The sequence below is a fragment of the Leptopilina boulardi genome, unplaced genomic scaffold (genome assembly GCF_019393585.1).
Source record: "Leptopilina boulardi isolate dan_hultmark-lab unplaced genomic scaffold, ZJU_Lbou_2.1 LbouV2_162, whole genome shotgun sequence".
NCBI lineage: Eukaryota > Metazoa > Arthropoda > Insecta > Hymenoptera > Figitidae > Leptopilina > Leptopilina boulardi.
The window spans coordinates 346,909-365,315 of NW_026137710.1; the positions used below are offsets into that span (position 1 = coordinate 346,909).

Below are 18,407 nucleotides of genomic sequence, written 5' to 3' on the forward strand. Positions count from 1 at the left end.
GGGTTTCAACCCCTATTTTCTCGAAAACGTGACGTGATGGGAAGTTTTTGACCGCGGATTCGTGTTCAGCACAAAAAATCCGTTCGGAAACACTATGTTTCATGTTATTCGCAAAATCGATGCAGGGCAGTGTTATTATTTGATATAATTTCCATATAATCGATTTTTCATACTACAGAATTTTTACTTAACCGACAAATCATTTAATAGAATTTCTAATTGATAGAATTTTCATTTGTCCGAATTTTCAAATGGCCGAACAAACAATCGACAGAAAGATTTCGGCGCGATTTTTAAAATCAACCAATCAAAAGTTATTCATAAAATTGTGATTGGTTGATTTTAAAAATCGCGCTGAAATCTTTCTGTCGATTGTTTGTTCGGCCATTTGAAAATTCGGACAAATGAAAATTCTATCAATTAGAAATTCTATTAAATGATTTGTCGGTTAAGTAAAAATTCTGTAGTATGAAAAATCGATTATATGGAAATTATATCAAATAATAATTCGAACAAATGAAAATTCATCTAAATGAAAATTGTATTCAATGAAATTCTACCCAATAAAAATTCTTTAAAATGACGATTATGTTAAATGAAAATTCGAGCAAATAAAAATTTGAAGAAATAAAAATTCTGTGAGTTGAATTTTCCGTTATATAAAAATTCTATCATATAGAAAATCGGATTGATGAAAATTATGCCAAATGCTATTTCGAACAAATTAAAATTCGGCTCAAAACTAATTAGGACAAATAAAATTCGATAAAATGTAAATTATGACTAATGATTTTGAGAACATAATCATGCGTCCCAGGATATTAATGTTCCTTTGTATCTCGTTGCTTAAAAATTTACAATTAAACTTTTACATCTTTTTCTCACGCTATTACCTCAAAAAAAAAAGTTTTGTGCATTTGCCAAATTGATCTCTATGAAGCAATGATAACTAACTATCAGTTCTTGAAAATAGTAAACTGGTTCATTCCAAAACAAAAAGTTACAGTTCCCGTTGCAAAACAGTCTACCAAAGAACATTTCGGAGTAGCCTTCAGATTCGTAACCAGCGACCCAAAAAACACCTAGATACCAAGTTTGAAGTAAATCTACCAGTTTTTAAAAAATAGCATACCTCTCAAAATCCGACAGGTTTTTGGAGGTTAGAAAAAAATCCTGACGTGATGGAGTAAAACGGATTTCGGATTCGTGTTCAACGCGTCAAAATACATAGGGAATGACTAGTCTAGTCCGAAGCGCACGACATTTTTTTTGTGAGGCTGTGTTATCAAATGGGAGAGACGATCTTCGAAACGGAAGAGATGATTCTCGAGAAGAGAGAGGTGATCCTTGCAACGGGGGGAATAATCCTTTAGATGGGAGAGACACTTCTATATATAGGAGACGATCCTCACAATCGGAGAAGTGAACCTACAAATGGGACAGACGATCCTTGCAACGGGAGAAGTGGTCTTTTAAATGGGAGAGACGAACTTCGCAACGGGTGAAATGATCTTCGAGACAAGATAAATGATCATAGAGTCGGGATAGACGATTCTCAAGGCGATCAAGAATCATCAGATGATAGAGAAGTAAGAGATGAACTTTAAGACGCTCGAGAACAGATGAAAGGTGGAAGTGATGGTCAAGATTTCTTGCAAAATGTTCCAGGGCTTTCCAGGACTTTTTAAAAAACTATTAAAACTCCCAGGCCTTTTTTAGGAATTTCGGATTCTGTAGAAACCCTAAAACAGCTTAGGAAGGGGAAATTTCATGTAATAAATATTGAACTTGGGAAAAAACGTCGGTTATTGGCGATTCAAACAGCTACACTAGCGCCACAGTTGAACTAATTTAGGCGTGACTCGCTCTAAAGCAGTCTCTGTTTTGACAGTTTATTTCAAATTATTTAATTATTCTGATATTTTTATTGCGTTTGTAAAATTATTTTTAAGCGTTAAATAAAAAAAAATAATTTAAAACACATGGAGTGCTACAGAGCGAGTCACGCCTAAATTAGTTCAACTGTGGCGCTAGTGTAGCTGTTTGAATCGCCAATAGTTCTGGCATTTCTCATTCAAATAGTTTTCAAGTTCAAAATTTTATCATTTTGATAATTTTCCTAAATTGTAAAATCCTTTCCCAAAAATTACTTTAAAAATTGATTTGATTCTATATTTGTTACGAAATTAAGAGCAATCATTTAAGGAAGAGAAACTCTTAGAATTTAAATGTTTTGATGAAAGAAGGGCAAATAGAGGAAATCGTAGAAACAGAATGGCTGTGGAACCGGAAGGGATAGCTTTGATCAAAAGTAAAATAATAAATATAACATATTGTTTTGCAATTAAAACTGGTCAACAAATATAAACTTTTAATTGAAACGGTAGTTCGTAATTTCAAAAACATTTGTTTATGTTTCTGGTTGATAAAAATATTAATAATTCGAATTTAAAATTTGAATTGTTTTTTTTATCTAAAAACTGTAAATATTCTGGTTGTCGTATTTTAATTAACAAAAAACCTAATTTATTTAATATAATAAAACTGTGTTTACCAAAAAATTTAATTTTTGACATTTGTCTTATTCTCTATATTTTTTAGATCTGCTGTATGAAAAAATTACACATAACGGTGTAACCGGCTACCCCCGCAAAATAAAAATGGCCAATTTGTCAAGATATATGAGTCTTAAACTGGTCGACGGTCATAAAAATTTAATAATTTAAGTTACAATTAATATGAAAACTATGTTATCAAGTTTACGTTAAATTGTTTGATAAAGTTCATTTCAAAATTTATTTAATGAATTTAAGTTACTATTAAAATATCGTTTCAAGTTTTCGTTATATTGTTTAAAAAAGTTTATTTGAAAAATAAAAGCTAAAATTAAATTAATCAGTGATATTTATTAAGTTCTTTCCAAATAAATTTATTCCAAGCGGTAAAATATAACTATAACATCTTCTTTTTAAATATAAGTAACTCATAAAATCGTGAGATTAATGGAATTGTTGAAATTTTAGTTTTTAACCTTTATGGGACTGAGGAAAAAAACACCTTCTATAAGCGGACTAGGCACCCGGGTACCTATGTTTAATTTATTAAAGATTTTGTATCAAAATGAGTAGTTCAATTAACTTTAAGTGTAGTGGACATTTCAATAAAAGTAAGAATCACATAATATGAATGTCACTGTAAAAAAAGTCTTATTTTAAGGCCGAAAAGAAGTCTTATTTTAAGAGGCAACATTTTTAAGGCAGCTTTGCTGAATTTACGCAATGCAATTTCAATTATAACTACTAGCGCTGATTTTAAGACTCATCTTAAAATAAGATTTTCTTTTTACTGTGCACATAAAAATTGCTAATAAAAAATTATCATTATTAGTTGATTATTAAAAAACTGCCCATTACGTATGAAGTATTATATATGTATTCACAATTTCATTGATCTTTCATTGAATAGTATCCGTGTATATACTATTTGATAGAAAATTATGAAATTGATGAATTCGACTTTATCAGCAAAGTGACATCTATTAGATGTCATTTAACCACTTGAGTAGCATGGCGTTCCAATTGGCGTCGCTCGTGGCAGTGAACGAAGCGCCAAAAAATGAACAAATGACGCCAACTTAAATGCGATTTGTGAAGTTTATAGACATGTTTAAATAACCAAAACAAATCTTTCTTATTTTTAAGATCTAGGAAGAGGAATGTGACATGATAAAAATATTTTTTTAAACATTCAAATTGTTTTTTCGAATTTTAAAGTCCAAAATTTTTAATACTTTTTTGCAAATGGCGTTCTAACATTTACTCATTAAGTCAAATTTCTACTTCCAAAAACCGAGTACCCCGAAAACCCCAGAGTAATGAGATTTTTTTCAAGTCACATTCCTCTTCCTAAATCTTAAAAAATAAGAAAGATTTGCTTTGGTTATTTAAACATGTCTATAAACTTCACAAATCGCATTTAAATTGGAACGCCATTTGAGCATTTTTTGCCTCTTCTGTCACTGCCACGGGCGACGCCAATTGGAACGCCATGCCGCTCAAGTGGTTAAACTCCTTTGTTCAGAGTTAAGTGTTTCATGTGATAATTATATCGATATGATTTGTCGACAAATAATTCTCAATTTTTGAATTAATTTTGATCTGGAAAAACAAGCTGCGTTCATTAGTCGGCAAAAGTCCCGCGTTAGGCAGCAACTAAGGAGGTTCAAATTCTCACAGAAGCACAGTGTACTCGAGCACGCTAGCTTATTTTTTCAGATGAAAATTAATTCAAAAATTGATAATTATTTGTGGACAAATTATTTCAATATAATTATCACATGAAACAGCTAACTCTGAACCAAGGAGTTTAAATGACATCTAATAGATGTCACTTTGCTGATAAAGTCGAATTCTTCAATTTCGTAATTTTCAAAAATCTTAATCAGCGAAAAATATAGTATTTCTATATAAAATATTGTTGTCAAATTATTATTTATTTTGTTAATGATTATTTGATTATTATTACTAAAATTCCATTTAATGTCTAATTAACATGAGTAATATCAAATAGTGGTAAGAGAGTCTTTTCCTTTACCGATCGAAAACCCTGATCTTTGGTGTGGGTACGAGTGTGTGTGCAAGCGTACTTGGAAGGGAAAGTCGACCAATCAAAGCTCTCGGCCCCCACTTGTGGTATCCCCACCCGACCGAGCGAGCGAGCTCGGGACCGCCGCACAGTGGCCGATTTCCCGAAAAACCTGGCCAAAAGTCAAAAAATTTTTTTTAGAAATATATACTTTTTATTATTGAATATTATAAAGGAGGGTTCACTGCATAATTTTGCGAAAAAAATTACACTTTTTTTATCACCAATTTATTATGTGAACAAGTAAAAGTGATCTTTGCCAGAGATTTACTCAGAACGTTTCATAACTATAAATTTACGTCACAGTTAAAATAGTGAAAATATACTAACATACAGCAGATTTTTGAATATCTTTTTTTGGGAATTATTAACAAAGGTGTATGAAATAGGTTGAATGTATTTTTAAATCGAAAAAACTACCCCTTATCTAAAGAATCAAATTCAGGAGGTAAAACAATAAAATAACTAATTAAAAAATTTTATAACCAGGTATTTTTACTCCAGCAAGGCAGAAACAAAGCCAGAAATGCTCCCTTAACCTCTAAATTTTTTTTAAATCGAAAAAACCACCCTTAAATAGAAAAATTAAAATTAAATAAGTAAAAAATATTAAATTACCGGTTTTTTTAAAAACAGAACCTTACATGTATGTAGTTTTGCTCTTCTAACTCAATTAAATAAAGTCAGCAATGATCCATCACCATCTGAATTTTTTTAAATCGAAAACAACTACCCCTAATCTGAAGAATCAAATTCAAGAGGTAAAACAATAAAATAAATGATTAAAAAATTTTATAACCATGTATTTTTACTTCAGCAAGGCAGAAACTAAGCCAGAAATACTCCCTCACCCTCTAAATTTTATTTAAATCGAAAAAACCACCCTTAAATAGAAAAATTCAAATTTAATAAGTAAAAAATATTAAATTACCGGTTTCTTTAAAAACAGAACCTTACATGTATGTAGTTTTGCTTTACTAAGTCAAAAAAAACCAGCATTGATCCATCACCCTCTGCATTTTTTTAATCAAAAAAACTACCCTTATTCTGAAGAATCAAACTTAGGAGGTAAAACAATAAAATAACTGATTACAAAAGTTTATAACCAGGTATTTTTACTACAGCAATGCGGAAACAAAGCCAGAAATGCTCCCTCACCCTCTAAAATTTTTTTAAATCGAAAAAACCACCAAAGAATCAAACTTAGGAGGTAATACTATATAATTATATTGTGTTACCTCCTAAGTTTGATTCTTCAGATTAAGGGTAGTTTTTTTGATTAAAAAAATTCAGAGGGTGATGGAACAATGCTGGCTTTATTTTTTTGAGTTAGAACCGCAAAACTACATACATGTACGGTTCTGATTTTAAAAAAACAAGTAGTTTAATATTTTTTACTTATTAAACTTGAATGTTTCTATTTAAGTGTGGTTTTTTCGATTTAAAAAAAATTATAGGGTGAGGGAGCATTTCTGGCTTTGTTTCTGCCTTGCTGGAGTAATAATACCTGGTTATAAAATTTTTTAATGAGTTATTTTATTGTTTTACCTCCTGAATTTGATTATTCAGATTAGGGGTAGTTTTTTCGATTTAAAAAAATTCAGAGTGTGATGGATCAATGCTGGCTTTATTTTTTTGAGTTAGAAGAGCAAAACTACATACATGTAAGGTTCTGTTTTTAAAAAAATCGGTAATTTAATATTTTTTACTTATTAAATTTGAATTTTTCTATTTAAGGGTGGTTTTTTCGATTTAAATAAATTTAGAGGGTGAGGGAGCATTTCTGGCTTTGTTTCTGCTTTGCTGGAGTAAAAAATACCTGGTTATAAAATTTTTTAATCAGTTATTTTATTGTTTTACCTCCTGAATTTGATTCTTCAGATTAGGGGTAGTTTTTTCGATTTAAAAAAATTCAGGGGGTGCTGGATCAATGCTGGCTTTGTTTTTGACTTAGTGGAGCAAAGTTTCGTAGATGTAAAATTCGGTTTTTTAAAAAAATAAGTTGATTTATTTTTTATCTCCGAAATGTGAATTTGTCCGTTTAAGTGTGGTTTTGGTCGATTTAAAAAAAAACTGAGGGTGATGGAGCAATTCTGAGCTCAGATTCGGTTTCAGCGGGCCAAAATACTATAGGAAATATATGTCTAGTTCAAGAAACAGACAATTTTTTTTTGTGTGCCTGTGTTATGAAACGATAACAGAAACGACGTTAGAAATTTTATTAGAAATAATATAGGTTCTTGTCCCAAAATCTAACACGGTTTTTAATATAACATGCGATGTAATTAATTATGTCTTTTCTAATGTCAAATTTTATATCACTTTTCACTTCTTTTTTGATGTTGGAAACGATATTAATATTTTCAGTAGGGTGACCATAAAATTGGCACTTCTTCTGTTTCTAAGATTTTATTAAATAACTAACTAACTTTACTAATACGTGGTATTGGAATTTATTCATATGTATATTAATTTTACGTTTTAACTTATCATTTCATTACTATTTTATAGAAAAAATCTCGATTTTTATCATTTTTATTGATGAATAAAATGACAATTGATATCTAATAATAATTCATAAAAATAATAATAATTATTATAAATTTTGTAGGTTGTTATTATTATTTTTCTAAATTTTTTTTTTCTAAATTATTTGTGTTTCTTAAATTAAATAAACAATTTTCATTAAAAAAATGTGATCAGAATCTAAATATTTTTGCATTATTAAATATTTTCGACTATTATAATTATAACAACAGTAGTAATAATTATAAATTATATTAATTTAATTTTTTTCAATTAAATTTTTAAAAAATTTTACATTTAATGTTGCATTATTTAACGTACTAAAACAAATATATCATGTCTGATGACTTAGATTCCGATATTGAATTTATTGTGAGTATTGTTTACATTTCTCCCAATAGTGATATAAATAATTTTTTATTAAATTTTGAAGAGACTTTAGATTTAGTAATTTTGAAATTTAGATAAGAAATTAAATGTGAAATGAAAAAAATTGGTAGATTTGATGGAAAACAATGGGTTTGTCTTACTACATGGTAGAGTGAGAGGGGATAAGCCTGCCCAATTCACTTATTTCAGTTGGTAAATTAACCATAGCGTGTGAGAAATATAGTAGTTCACTGTAATGTTACATCTTCTGACCATTTCCCGGTATCACAGAAAAAACTTGGACTCATTTTTGTTGCAACTCATTTTCTTTTGGGTATCGAAATGAGTATGGAACAAACTTCATGTTATTCAAAATGATATTGGCTGGAATTTCAGATTTCTAAGTTGGCATCATAAGCAGAGTAATTTTGTATTTCAATTATTGTTTCTAATATTTCAACAACACCAGAAAGATTATTTTGACCAGTACGAATATTTAGAAGTTTTTAAATAAAAATTATTTATTATTATTTACGTAGATAATAATTAATTTCATAAGTTTTTAAATTTACCGCTATTATTTAAGTTGGCAGTACCGTTCCTGTTGTCAAAACACATGTTTTCATTTTTCTAACCTAAAAACATATTTCCTTTATTATTTTATTACGCGATTACAAGCAATTTTTAATCAAATATATTAAGTCTAGCGTGTTATTTACTTCTTTGTAATTATTATATTTCATGTTTTTGTGCAAAATTATTCGTTATTTCACAATATTTTTCCATTTTTCTTTTTCTCAAAATGAAACTTGCCTGTTTCATTTTGATACTTTTACCTTAGAACTCGAAATGAAACAACCAGTTTCATTTTTGTTGCGAATCAAATTGAGTATAGAATCTATACTCAATTTGAATTCAGGTTTTTTCTGTGATCATTAAAATTAATGGGAGAGAATGTGGAAAAAATAAATAAAAAGGAATTCGCGCAATTAAAATGGAAAGTTGAATTGATAGAACAATATACAAGTTTAATGTTTAATTCGCCAAGAAAGTATATAAAGTAAAAAGTAAAAATGTTAAACTTATGTCAAAACCTTTGTTCGACAAAGAATGTGTAAATTGGAAAAATATTTTAAAAGATTCCTTAAAAAATGTAGAAACGATAAATGCTCTTTATCAAAAATTATTGAAAAACATATTGAAATAAAAAAATATATATAAGTTCAAAAACTTAAAAAAAGAAGAATCCATTGTTATGTAAAGTGATTCTGAAGTTTTTACTATTTTTTTGTATCTTGGTCTTTGTCAAAAATTTTTTTTCTATTTGCAAGATCAGTAGCAAATTTAAATATTTGTCAGTTTTCCTTAATTTTTATTCTTAATTGTTTTATGTAAAGTGCTTCTGAAGTTTTGACCATTTTTTTGTATCTTGGTCTTTCTAACAATAAATTTTTCTGTCAATATTAATTTTATTTTACATATAAGAAAAACGTAGCTAGCCTTATAAATGAAATTACAACATATATAATAATTCAAATAGGGCTCGTTCGACGCACAATTTAGTACGCTTGAATATTACATGAAGAAAAAAATGTTGAAAACATAATTAATGCGGTAAACATCAGTTACAGTTGTAAAATTGAGGAAAAACTGACAATTTCCACACTTTCTTGGAACTTTCCTCTTGAAAATATTACTTTTAACAAAAAAACTCTATGTGGGTTGAAAAGCCCTGTTTGTCAGCTTGAAAATAAAAAAAACTTATAAATCAGTGCAAAAATAAAAAAGTCACATGGGTTTTATTCATAAATATACGTGACAACGGTTTTTTGGCTGTAAAATCAAAATTTGGGGGTGTTAGGGAAATTTTTAATATACGATTCTTCTTAGTTTTTTGTTACACAACCTCTTGTAGGTCCGATAAACTGTGTTATTCGGCTGTCGCACAGTGTAATAAGAAGGATATCAACATATAATTAATCCAATTGTCAGGTAAACCTTTGTAAAATTCATTTGTGACTCCGTCTGAACCCGGGGACTTACCCTCCTTGCACCTTCTTAGACTCATCTTTAATTCTATCCCACTAAAATAAATTGTTCGTTCATAAACGGGTTACATTCTGGCATCCCAGGAGCAAAAGAGTTCAAGGATAACGATTGAAAGTACCTGAACCAATCATTCAGGTCAATTGTATCCTCTATATTATACTTATATCTGTATTTGTTTACAATCTTCCAGAAATTAGAGGAGGCTCTTACAATGGAACGTTGATTTATTAATGAATTATTATATTCTTCTTTTTTTAAGTTTTTGAACTTATATATATTTTTTTATTTCAATATGTTTTTCAATCATTTCTGATGAAGAGAATTTATCGTTTCTACATTTTTTAAGGAATCTTTTAGAATATTTTTCCAATTTACACATTCTTTGTCGAACCAAGGTTTTTGACATAAGTTTAACATTTTTACTTTTTACTTTTCATACTCTCTTGGCGAATTAAACATTGAACTTGAATATTGTTCTGTCAATTCATACCGGGAAATGGTCAGAAGACGTAACATTACAGTGAACTACTAGATTTCTCACACGCTATGGTTAATTTACCAACTGAAATAAGTGAATTGGGCAGGATTATCCTCTCTTGCTCTACCATTTAGTAAGACAAACCAACAATAAAAAAAAAATTTTTTTTGTTAAAAGAGATGTTTTTCGAGGTAACTACGAGAGGGTTTCTTTTTTATTTTTCGCAGCACTTGAAACCCAAAAACTCGATTTTCGTTGAAAAAATCGATCTATTTTTTACAGTATAATTAATAATTATTAAAAAAAACCTCTCGTAGTTGCCTGAGGGATTAAGTCAAGAAGAACTGTGACAAATTTCAGAACGATTGGTTCAGTAGATTTTGAGATATCGTGAACACGGACTTCAAAAATGTCATTTCAAGAAAAACGAAAGTTTAAATTTTGACAATTTTTGAAATCTGACTTCAGATTCATAATCAGCGACCCTAAAAATTATACATACATATCAACCACAGCAGAAAACATTCAGAAATGTCCGCAAAAGGTTAAACACAAACTCAATTCAAAATATCCAATTCCGAAAGAATTTTTCATGCCCTTTAATAATATTCTAAAGTTATTAAACAATTTTTAATTAACAAAAAATATATTACGGGAGGGTTGAATATTAAACCCTTTGTGTTGAATATTGTTGATTTATTTAGCGGATACAGAGTCAAAGAAAAAGAATACGCATTTGTGGCGAAGGCAATAAAAAAAAGTTGTAATTAATTCAATGTGACTTTATTGTATAGAAACTCAGCAGATCGAAAAGTTAAATATGTCAATAGTATTTACAATTGTTGAATGCGTAAAATTATAAGGTGAAAACTTTTAACACTTTGTAACTAAGAAAGGGGTGGGGGTAAAAATCTAATACTTGCAGGTTAAATTATTATCATATCGTGAAAGCATTCGAAGAACATGACAAAACAAGTAGTGTGTCCTTTATGTTCATTTCATGAACATTTTGCTTCCTCATTATATGATGCAAAAAATTTGCTTCCTCATGGAGGAAGCATTAACACTGAAATTAATATACATAAAAAATTATGTTTGTTTAAATTCGTTTTAATGCAAGGAATACAATTATTTTATATTTGAACATGAATTTAAATAAACACAAAATTTCTTTGTTAAAATGTAAATTTTTTATTTTTTAACTTTCATTAATTGTTTTAATTTAACGCAAATGTATACTTTATACATACCAGTCGATTCGTTTCAATGCAAGGAATACAATTATTTTATGTTTAAACTTGAATTTAAATAAAAACACAATTTTTTAGCTAAGACGTAAATTTTTTATTTCTTAAATTTAATTAATTTTTTTAATTTTATTCAAATGTATACTTTCTATATACTAATTGATTTGTTTCAATGCAAGGAATAAAATTATTTCATATATAAACTTGAATTTAAATAAACACATCATTTTTTAGCTAAAATGAGAATTTTTGATTTTTTAACTTTCATTAATTCTTTAAATTTCAATCAAATCTATACTTTATATATATCAATCGATTTATCTTGACATAAAGAAGACGATTATATTATATATTACCTTAAATTTTTCGATTTAAAAATTTTTTCAATTAAAAAAAAATTTTTGGAAAAAAGAGGATAAAATTTTTTGTTTGGGGTATTTTTAAAAATCCTCTCGTCATTTTTGAGAGATTAATGTGTTAAATAAGCCTACCAAATTTTACCCAAATCCATTAAAACCTGTTAAAGACATCGTGTTCACAAAAACTATCCACACACACATACACACACACACATACACACACATACATACATCCGGACAATTGATCAGGATCTCATATAACATGTTTCTATATAGAGGAAAATTTGTTTTCACCATTTTTAAAAAGTTTATAAACGAAAGGACTACATAGCTTCCTCCACGAGGAAGCAAAAGTAGACAAATAATTTAGTCATGAAAAATCATTTATTGCACCTTTAATAGGAATCACTACTGATGTTTTTCCGAAACAAAAAAGGCAAATACAGTAACGATTTTCTTCATGAATTCTAGCTTTTGACATTTTTGAGCAAGCTGTAATAAAATTAAACAATGTTATTAACAAATAACTGCAAGTATTAAATTTGACACTTCTAAATTGAATACTCGCCAACTTCAAAAAGAATTTATTCATGACTACATTAACTAAAAATCGAATTGATTAATATTCAACTGTTTCAAATTAAAAAATGTGATATAAAAAGTTAAAAATACACAAAAATCGACTTTATTCGAAAATCCCTCTACCAATTTTTTTATCTTATGTTTAAATTACTCAGAAATTAATGTGGAATTAATATCTCAAGAAAGCCGAGATGGGCTAGTACTTTCGGTTAAACTTAGTCCAAGCTCACCGGGTTTATAAAAAACTGTTATTTTTTATAAACTAATTCAAATTTTTTTCCGTTAATATTTTTTGAAAGTCGATAAAAAACTGAAAATTTTCTGTATCTTGGTCATAATTCCTAAATTCAATACTTTAAGAGGTATATGTCATTGAAATTTGATGTATTTTTAAAAAACTCGAAAAAATCAAATTTTTAAAAATTCATTACTTGAAAATTTGAACACTTATACAAAAATAAAAAAATACGTAAACCTTTTTTTCTATAAAGATCGAATATATTTGACAAAAAATAATTTTTAAAATACTTTTCTAAAGTTTTTAAAGAAAATTAACTGTAATTGTTCAAAGAGATTCAAAGTTTGCAAAATTTAAATAGTGTTACGATCTAGTTAATAAAAATAGACTCACTACACTTTTATATCACTTCTACGAATGACAATTTATTATTATTATTATTATACAGTTACAAGGTAGGAATAAGACTGAATCGCTAAAACGTTTTGCAGCTCGTGTCGAATATGAAGCAATACAGCTGGGGATATATATATATATATATATATATATATATATATATATATATATTTGCTGATTATAACAATAGTAAAAATCTATTTTCTTTAAAAGCGCTTAGTGGATAATTACGTTTTTGGTCCTAAAATTTTTGTAGGTGGTAAGAGAATCCTAAAAACCACAAAAAATTTCATATACAAAACACTGTCAATTAAAATTGCATATGGCCCACCGGGGCCTATTGTAAACCCAATAGTCATCTAAAAACTATCTGGCGCGTAACCTGCATATAAGTCGTTCGAAGCCCATCAGTCCGAATACTTGCAAGGCACGTTTGTTATCAGTGATATAATGTAATCATAACTTTCTATAGATCAAAGATGCTGTGATATGTTATGTAAATATTGATAATGCCGTTTATTTATTTATAGGACTCTTTAAAAGAGCTATTCTTTTATCCGGCAGTGCTTTATCATCTTGGTCATTAGTAGAAGATCCTGTGACCTATGCTGTAAAATTAGCCACGTCCATTAACTGCTCAATTCCAGATGATCTGTTAAAGGATAATGAACTTATAGTAGATTGTCTGAGAGAAAAAAACCTTCAAGAATTACTTCATGTACAAGTAGAAGCACCAACTTTTTTAAGTGCCTTTGGACCAAGCGTCGATGGAGTTGTAATTAAAACAGACTTTCAGAAAGACCTATTATCTTATTTAGATACTGAATTTCAAACTTTTGGGTACGTAATTATTCTCATATTTTTTAGTTAAGTGTAAGGAAATAAATATTTATTTTCTTGTTCTTATTCATTAGTAATGTTCATTTATTATTTTTTACTTAAGTACATATCGACGCCTCCCGTTCATATAATGCTTATTGAAACTGCAATGCAATATAAATCTTATTCAAATTTTCGTGCCATATAAGTCTTATTGAAAGTTCAGTGCTATATAATTCTTATTCAAGTTTCCGTGCAATACAATAATTGTATTGAATAAGAATAATATAGCACTGAACTTTCAATAAGACTTACATGGCACGAAAATTTGAATAAGATTTACAGCAACTGCATTTATTATTTTTAAATAAAAACTTATACACTACCGTCCGAAATTGTGCGAACTCTGCTTTTTCAACAACTATAAAACTGTTCAAATTTTCAAAAATATTAAAATTAAAATTTTTTTCTCTTTATTTTATTAAAGTTAATAAAATTCTGAAAGAAATGACACCTTGACAAAGAGAATATGTTAATTTTTCAATTAGATATCTAAGAAAAACCCAATTTTCAATGTTTTTACTATTTTTTTTATTTCTCTGGCAAAAATTAATATTTTTAAAGGTTCTTAGGCTCATTGAAATCGTATTTTGTTATGCAATTCAAATTATATAAAACAATTCATGTACACATTCTTCCCTAGCGTATGCAAACCGTGAAAGTTGGCTCATAAAATGTCAAAAAATTGTGATTAATATTTATATGACAAAAAATGATCAGTAAAATGTATAAATCTTAAATTTACTTACATAAATCAGAGAAGTTTAGAATGATATATTTACTTGATTTTTAAACATTATATTTTATTGTAGAATTAAATTTAAATTTTTTGACATTTTATGAGCCAACTTTCACGGTTTGCATACGCTAGGGGAGAATGTGTACATGAATTGTTTTATATAATTTGAATTGCATAACAAAATACGATTTCAATGAGCCTAAGAACGTTTAAAAATATTAATTTTTGCCAGAGAAATAAAAAAAATAGTAAAAACATTGTAACTGGTTAGAAAAAATATCAAAACTATGTTTGTCTAATTAAGAATCAGATATTTAAATTATAACCTCAAATTGCAGAATATTCATTTATTTTGAATGGGAAAATTTTACAGTTTGTAATATAAAAGAACACAAAATTCTATACAAGCCTATAAAGTAAAATAAAATTAAAATGCTAATTTCTACTGAATATAATAAATTACCATAACATAAAATCCTATATAGTAAATTGCTCAAAGGCAAACTAAGACTTTTTTCTAAAATAAATTTCTGACAAATGAAACAGAATGAATTTACTATTAGATCATCAAAAATATTATCATGCGCAATTTTTACTACGCTTATTGAGTAGTGTCTTTAAGCACAAGGCATTCATGGATTCTAGTGTACCATTTTGAATTTTAAAAATGTTCCAAATCTGGTATCATATTCCTAAACATTGACCCCAAATACCCCAAGTATGCAGTATTTGACATAGAAAGCTGAAATTTGGTACACACATAATATATAGCCAACATGATTAGAGTTCATGTTCATATTGTTGTCAAGGTAAAAACATGATTTTTTTTTACCAAAAATGCCTCAAAGTGACCATTCACATCCCCCTAGCCACCACAATATTCAACATACAAAGCTTAAACTTAGTACACATACACATTTTTACGTGTAGGTTGCAGGAAAAATAGAGCGAACACTATTTTAGGTCACGGTCATATGTTACAAATGAAATAAGTCAAATGTTTTTGGAAAAGAAAAATACTGAAAAATGATAATTTTCCCCCTCTTAACTTCTACAATTTTCGGCATAGAGAGCTATAACTTAGTACATATAGGTATTATTACATGTAGATTACAAGAAAAGTATATTCAATACAATTGGAGGTCACAGTTAAAAGTTAGAAAGAAAAGAATTTAATTTTTTTTCGAAAAAATTCCAAAAAATCACCTTTCCCCCCCTTAACTTCAACAAATTTAGACCTGAGAAAATACAAAATAGTAAAGACATGTATTTTTACGTGTAGATTACTGGAAAAATATAGCAAAAACGATTAAAGTTCATGGTTACAAGTTATTGAGGAAAGAAGTAAATTTTTTTTGAAAAATGTTGAAGTAAAGCATTTTAGCTCCCCTCAAATTTTACACTTTTGGACCTAGTAAGCTGAAAATTGGTATGCATATGTATAATTACATTTATATTTCAGAAAAAATATAGCAAACATGTTTGCATATCATAGTATTGAGATATAAAGGGAAGAAATAAAAGTTAAAGCAAACTTAAGAGCATTTAAGCCCTCCCCCCTATTTTTTACTCTGTCCCCTCAGCTTAACTTCTACAATTTTTAACCCAGAAAAAAAATTAGTACTCAGTAATAAAAGTTGGATAGCATGATACGGTATTCCATATAGCCGCTCAGAAGCTTGAAAATGGAATTTGATTTTTTTTCATATAGAACCTTCTGGTGCTTTATGGAATTATAAGAACGTCCTAGATGGAAAACTTTTATGGCTAATTTAGAAAAGAAATACTACTTACAATGACTCAGTGATAAATTGCAGGGTGATTAAATTATTGTACTAAAACTAATATTGTGACGAAAAAAATATTTTTTGACTTTGTTTGGAGAAATAAATGATCAAATATCCTAGGGATTAGGGAAAAAGGTCAATAGTTCGTCCCTGTGACCTAACACCGATCTAAGCGCCAATAGTTCGATAAATGGTTAAACAATTGAGTGATTAATGTATTTCATTTGATCTTTGTATTAATTTTATATTCCTGGAACTCGATTCATTTTTTTTATTTTTGGGGTAAAATTCCTGTAGCGTACTAAGTACTAACTTACACATAGTTTAGTCCTAGGTGTAAGTCATTTAACCATGACGCATTGTTAGGTTTTTTCAAAAACTGTCGGAGAGGGAGGAATTAAATTTTTTTGAAAAATTTAAACAGTGAATTTTTGAAGACTTGTAACTTTTAAACAGAAAGATGAAAAAAAATTGATTTTTTTTAAGTTAGGTCTTTTTTTTATTTATTTTTTTTCAAAGTTAAAAATGTGTATTTTCACCACAAAAAGTATTGAGATGTCCTTTTTTGTTATTTTCCAGATATTAATTAATTAATTGATTAATTAATATTAATAAAAAAACTTTCAATTAGTAACGTCAGAATGACAATAACTTTATTTCTTTATGAAATATATCATTTTTTATTAACCATAATAGTTAATTAATTAACTAAAAATTGTAAATATAATATAAGTAGATGAAAAAAAATTTGACATATAAGTTTTCCAAATGTTTTTTTGTGCTCTTTCGATTGGTGAAAAAAAAATTTTTAATTTAAAATTTGACTCTTCTTTTAAAAATCTATAATTTTTAAAAAAAAATTTAAGTTCAGTTTTTAAAAATTTTTTTTTTAAAGTTAAAAATGTTAATTTTTACCACAAAAAATAATGAGATGTTCTTTTTTGTTATTTTCGAGATTTTAGTTAATTAATTATTTAATCTTAATAAAAAATGATATATTTTATAAACAAATAAAGTTATCGTAATTTTGACGTTACTAAAAGAAAGTTGACCTAATTTCACATCCAACGAGCCCTATATGAAGTACTTTGGATTAGTGTATTGTCAATAAACAATTGGACAACATTGTAATTATTTATAAAAAGTCCTCTAATCCAAAATAGTTTATTTAGGGAACGTTGGATGCGAAATTACGTCAGCTTTCAATTGGTAGCTTCATGCATGCAATAACTTTATTTATTTGTGAAATATTTTATTTTTTTAACGTTACACGGAGAGAAATCTGCTGCGATTTTTGCTTGGATGAGTAAATTACTTTAATTACATGGCACGACACTTGAATTTTTAGCATAAATTCAAGTATTTATTGTAAAAATAGTTTCTAAGCAAAAAACACAAGTCACGGGTGTTAATTTTGCATGAATTTCACATAAAAACTGCAAAGGGGACATGACATAAAAGTATTAGATCCTCTCTTATAAAATTTGCAAGAATGCCATCTGATTTTCAGGTGGAATTTATACAACACAATCTTACCTCCGTATACACACAGCATTTCACACACACAATCATTGTATGCTGGTGATTCTGAGAAACGGAACGCACAATGCGCACGCCCGTGTTTTACTATGCGTTTTTAAACGCGAAATTTAAAATAATTTTATTTAAAAATTTTTTTAAAATAAATTCTTAAAGTTATACATAATACTGTTATTTTATAAACTTTAGATGACGAAAATAAACGAGCATATTTTTTTATCACTTGAACGTTGAATATAAGGAACACGAACTCCGTAGCGCGCATAGATTCTGCGCCGTTCCTCGGAATCAACGCAGCATATAATATTTGTGTGTGAAATTCTGTGTGTATACGGAGGTAAGATTGTGTTGTATAAATTCCACCTGAAAATCAGATGGCATTCTTGCAAATTTTATAAGAGAGGATCTAATACTTTTATGGCATTTCCCCTTTGCAGTTTTTATGTGAAATTCATGCAAAATTAACACCCATGAATTGTGTTTTTTGTTTGATACACTCCATTACATTAAATACATGAATTCATATTTAAATTATTCCAGTCTTAAGCTAAAATTGTATCGAAAAATGACTTATG

General features: G+C 28.0%; 1 protein-coding gene across 17 annotated transcripts in view; it reads left to right on the top strand.

The window, feature by feature from the left end:
* LOC127276984 (neuroligin-2) overlaps nt 1-18,407 on the top strand; it is an 856,047-nt gene that overhangs the window by 295,127 nt on the left and 542,513 nt on the right. For all 17 annotated transcript variants that reach the window (XR_007842293.1, XR_007842294.1, XM_051297757.1 and 14 more), the window contains one exon: nt 13,419-13,728. Coding sequence is in view for 15 of the 17 variants with exons in the window: in XM_051297757.1 (XP_051153714.1) it covers nt 13,419-13,728 (310 nt within the window). In the remaining 2 variants the exon portion in view is untranslated. The remainder of the gene's footprint in view (nt 1-13,418; nt 13,729-18,407) is intronic.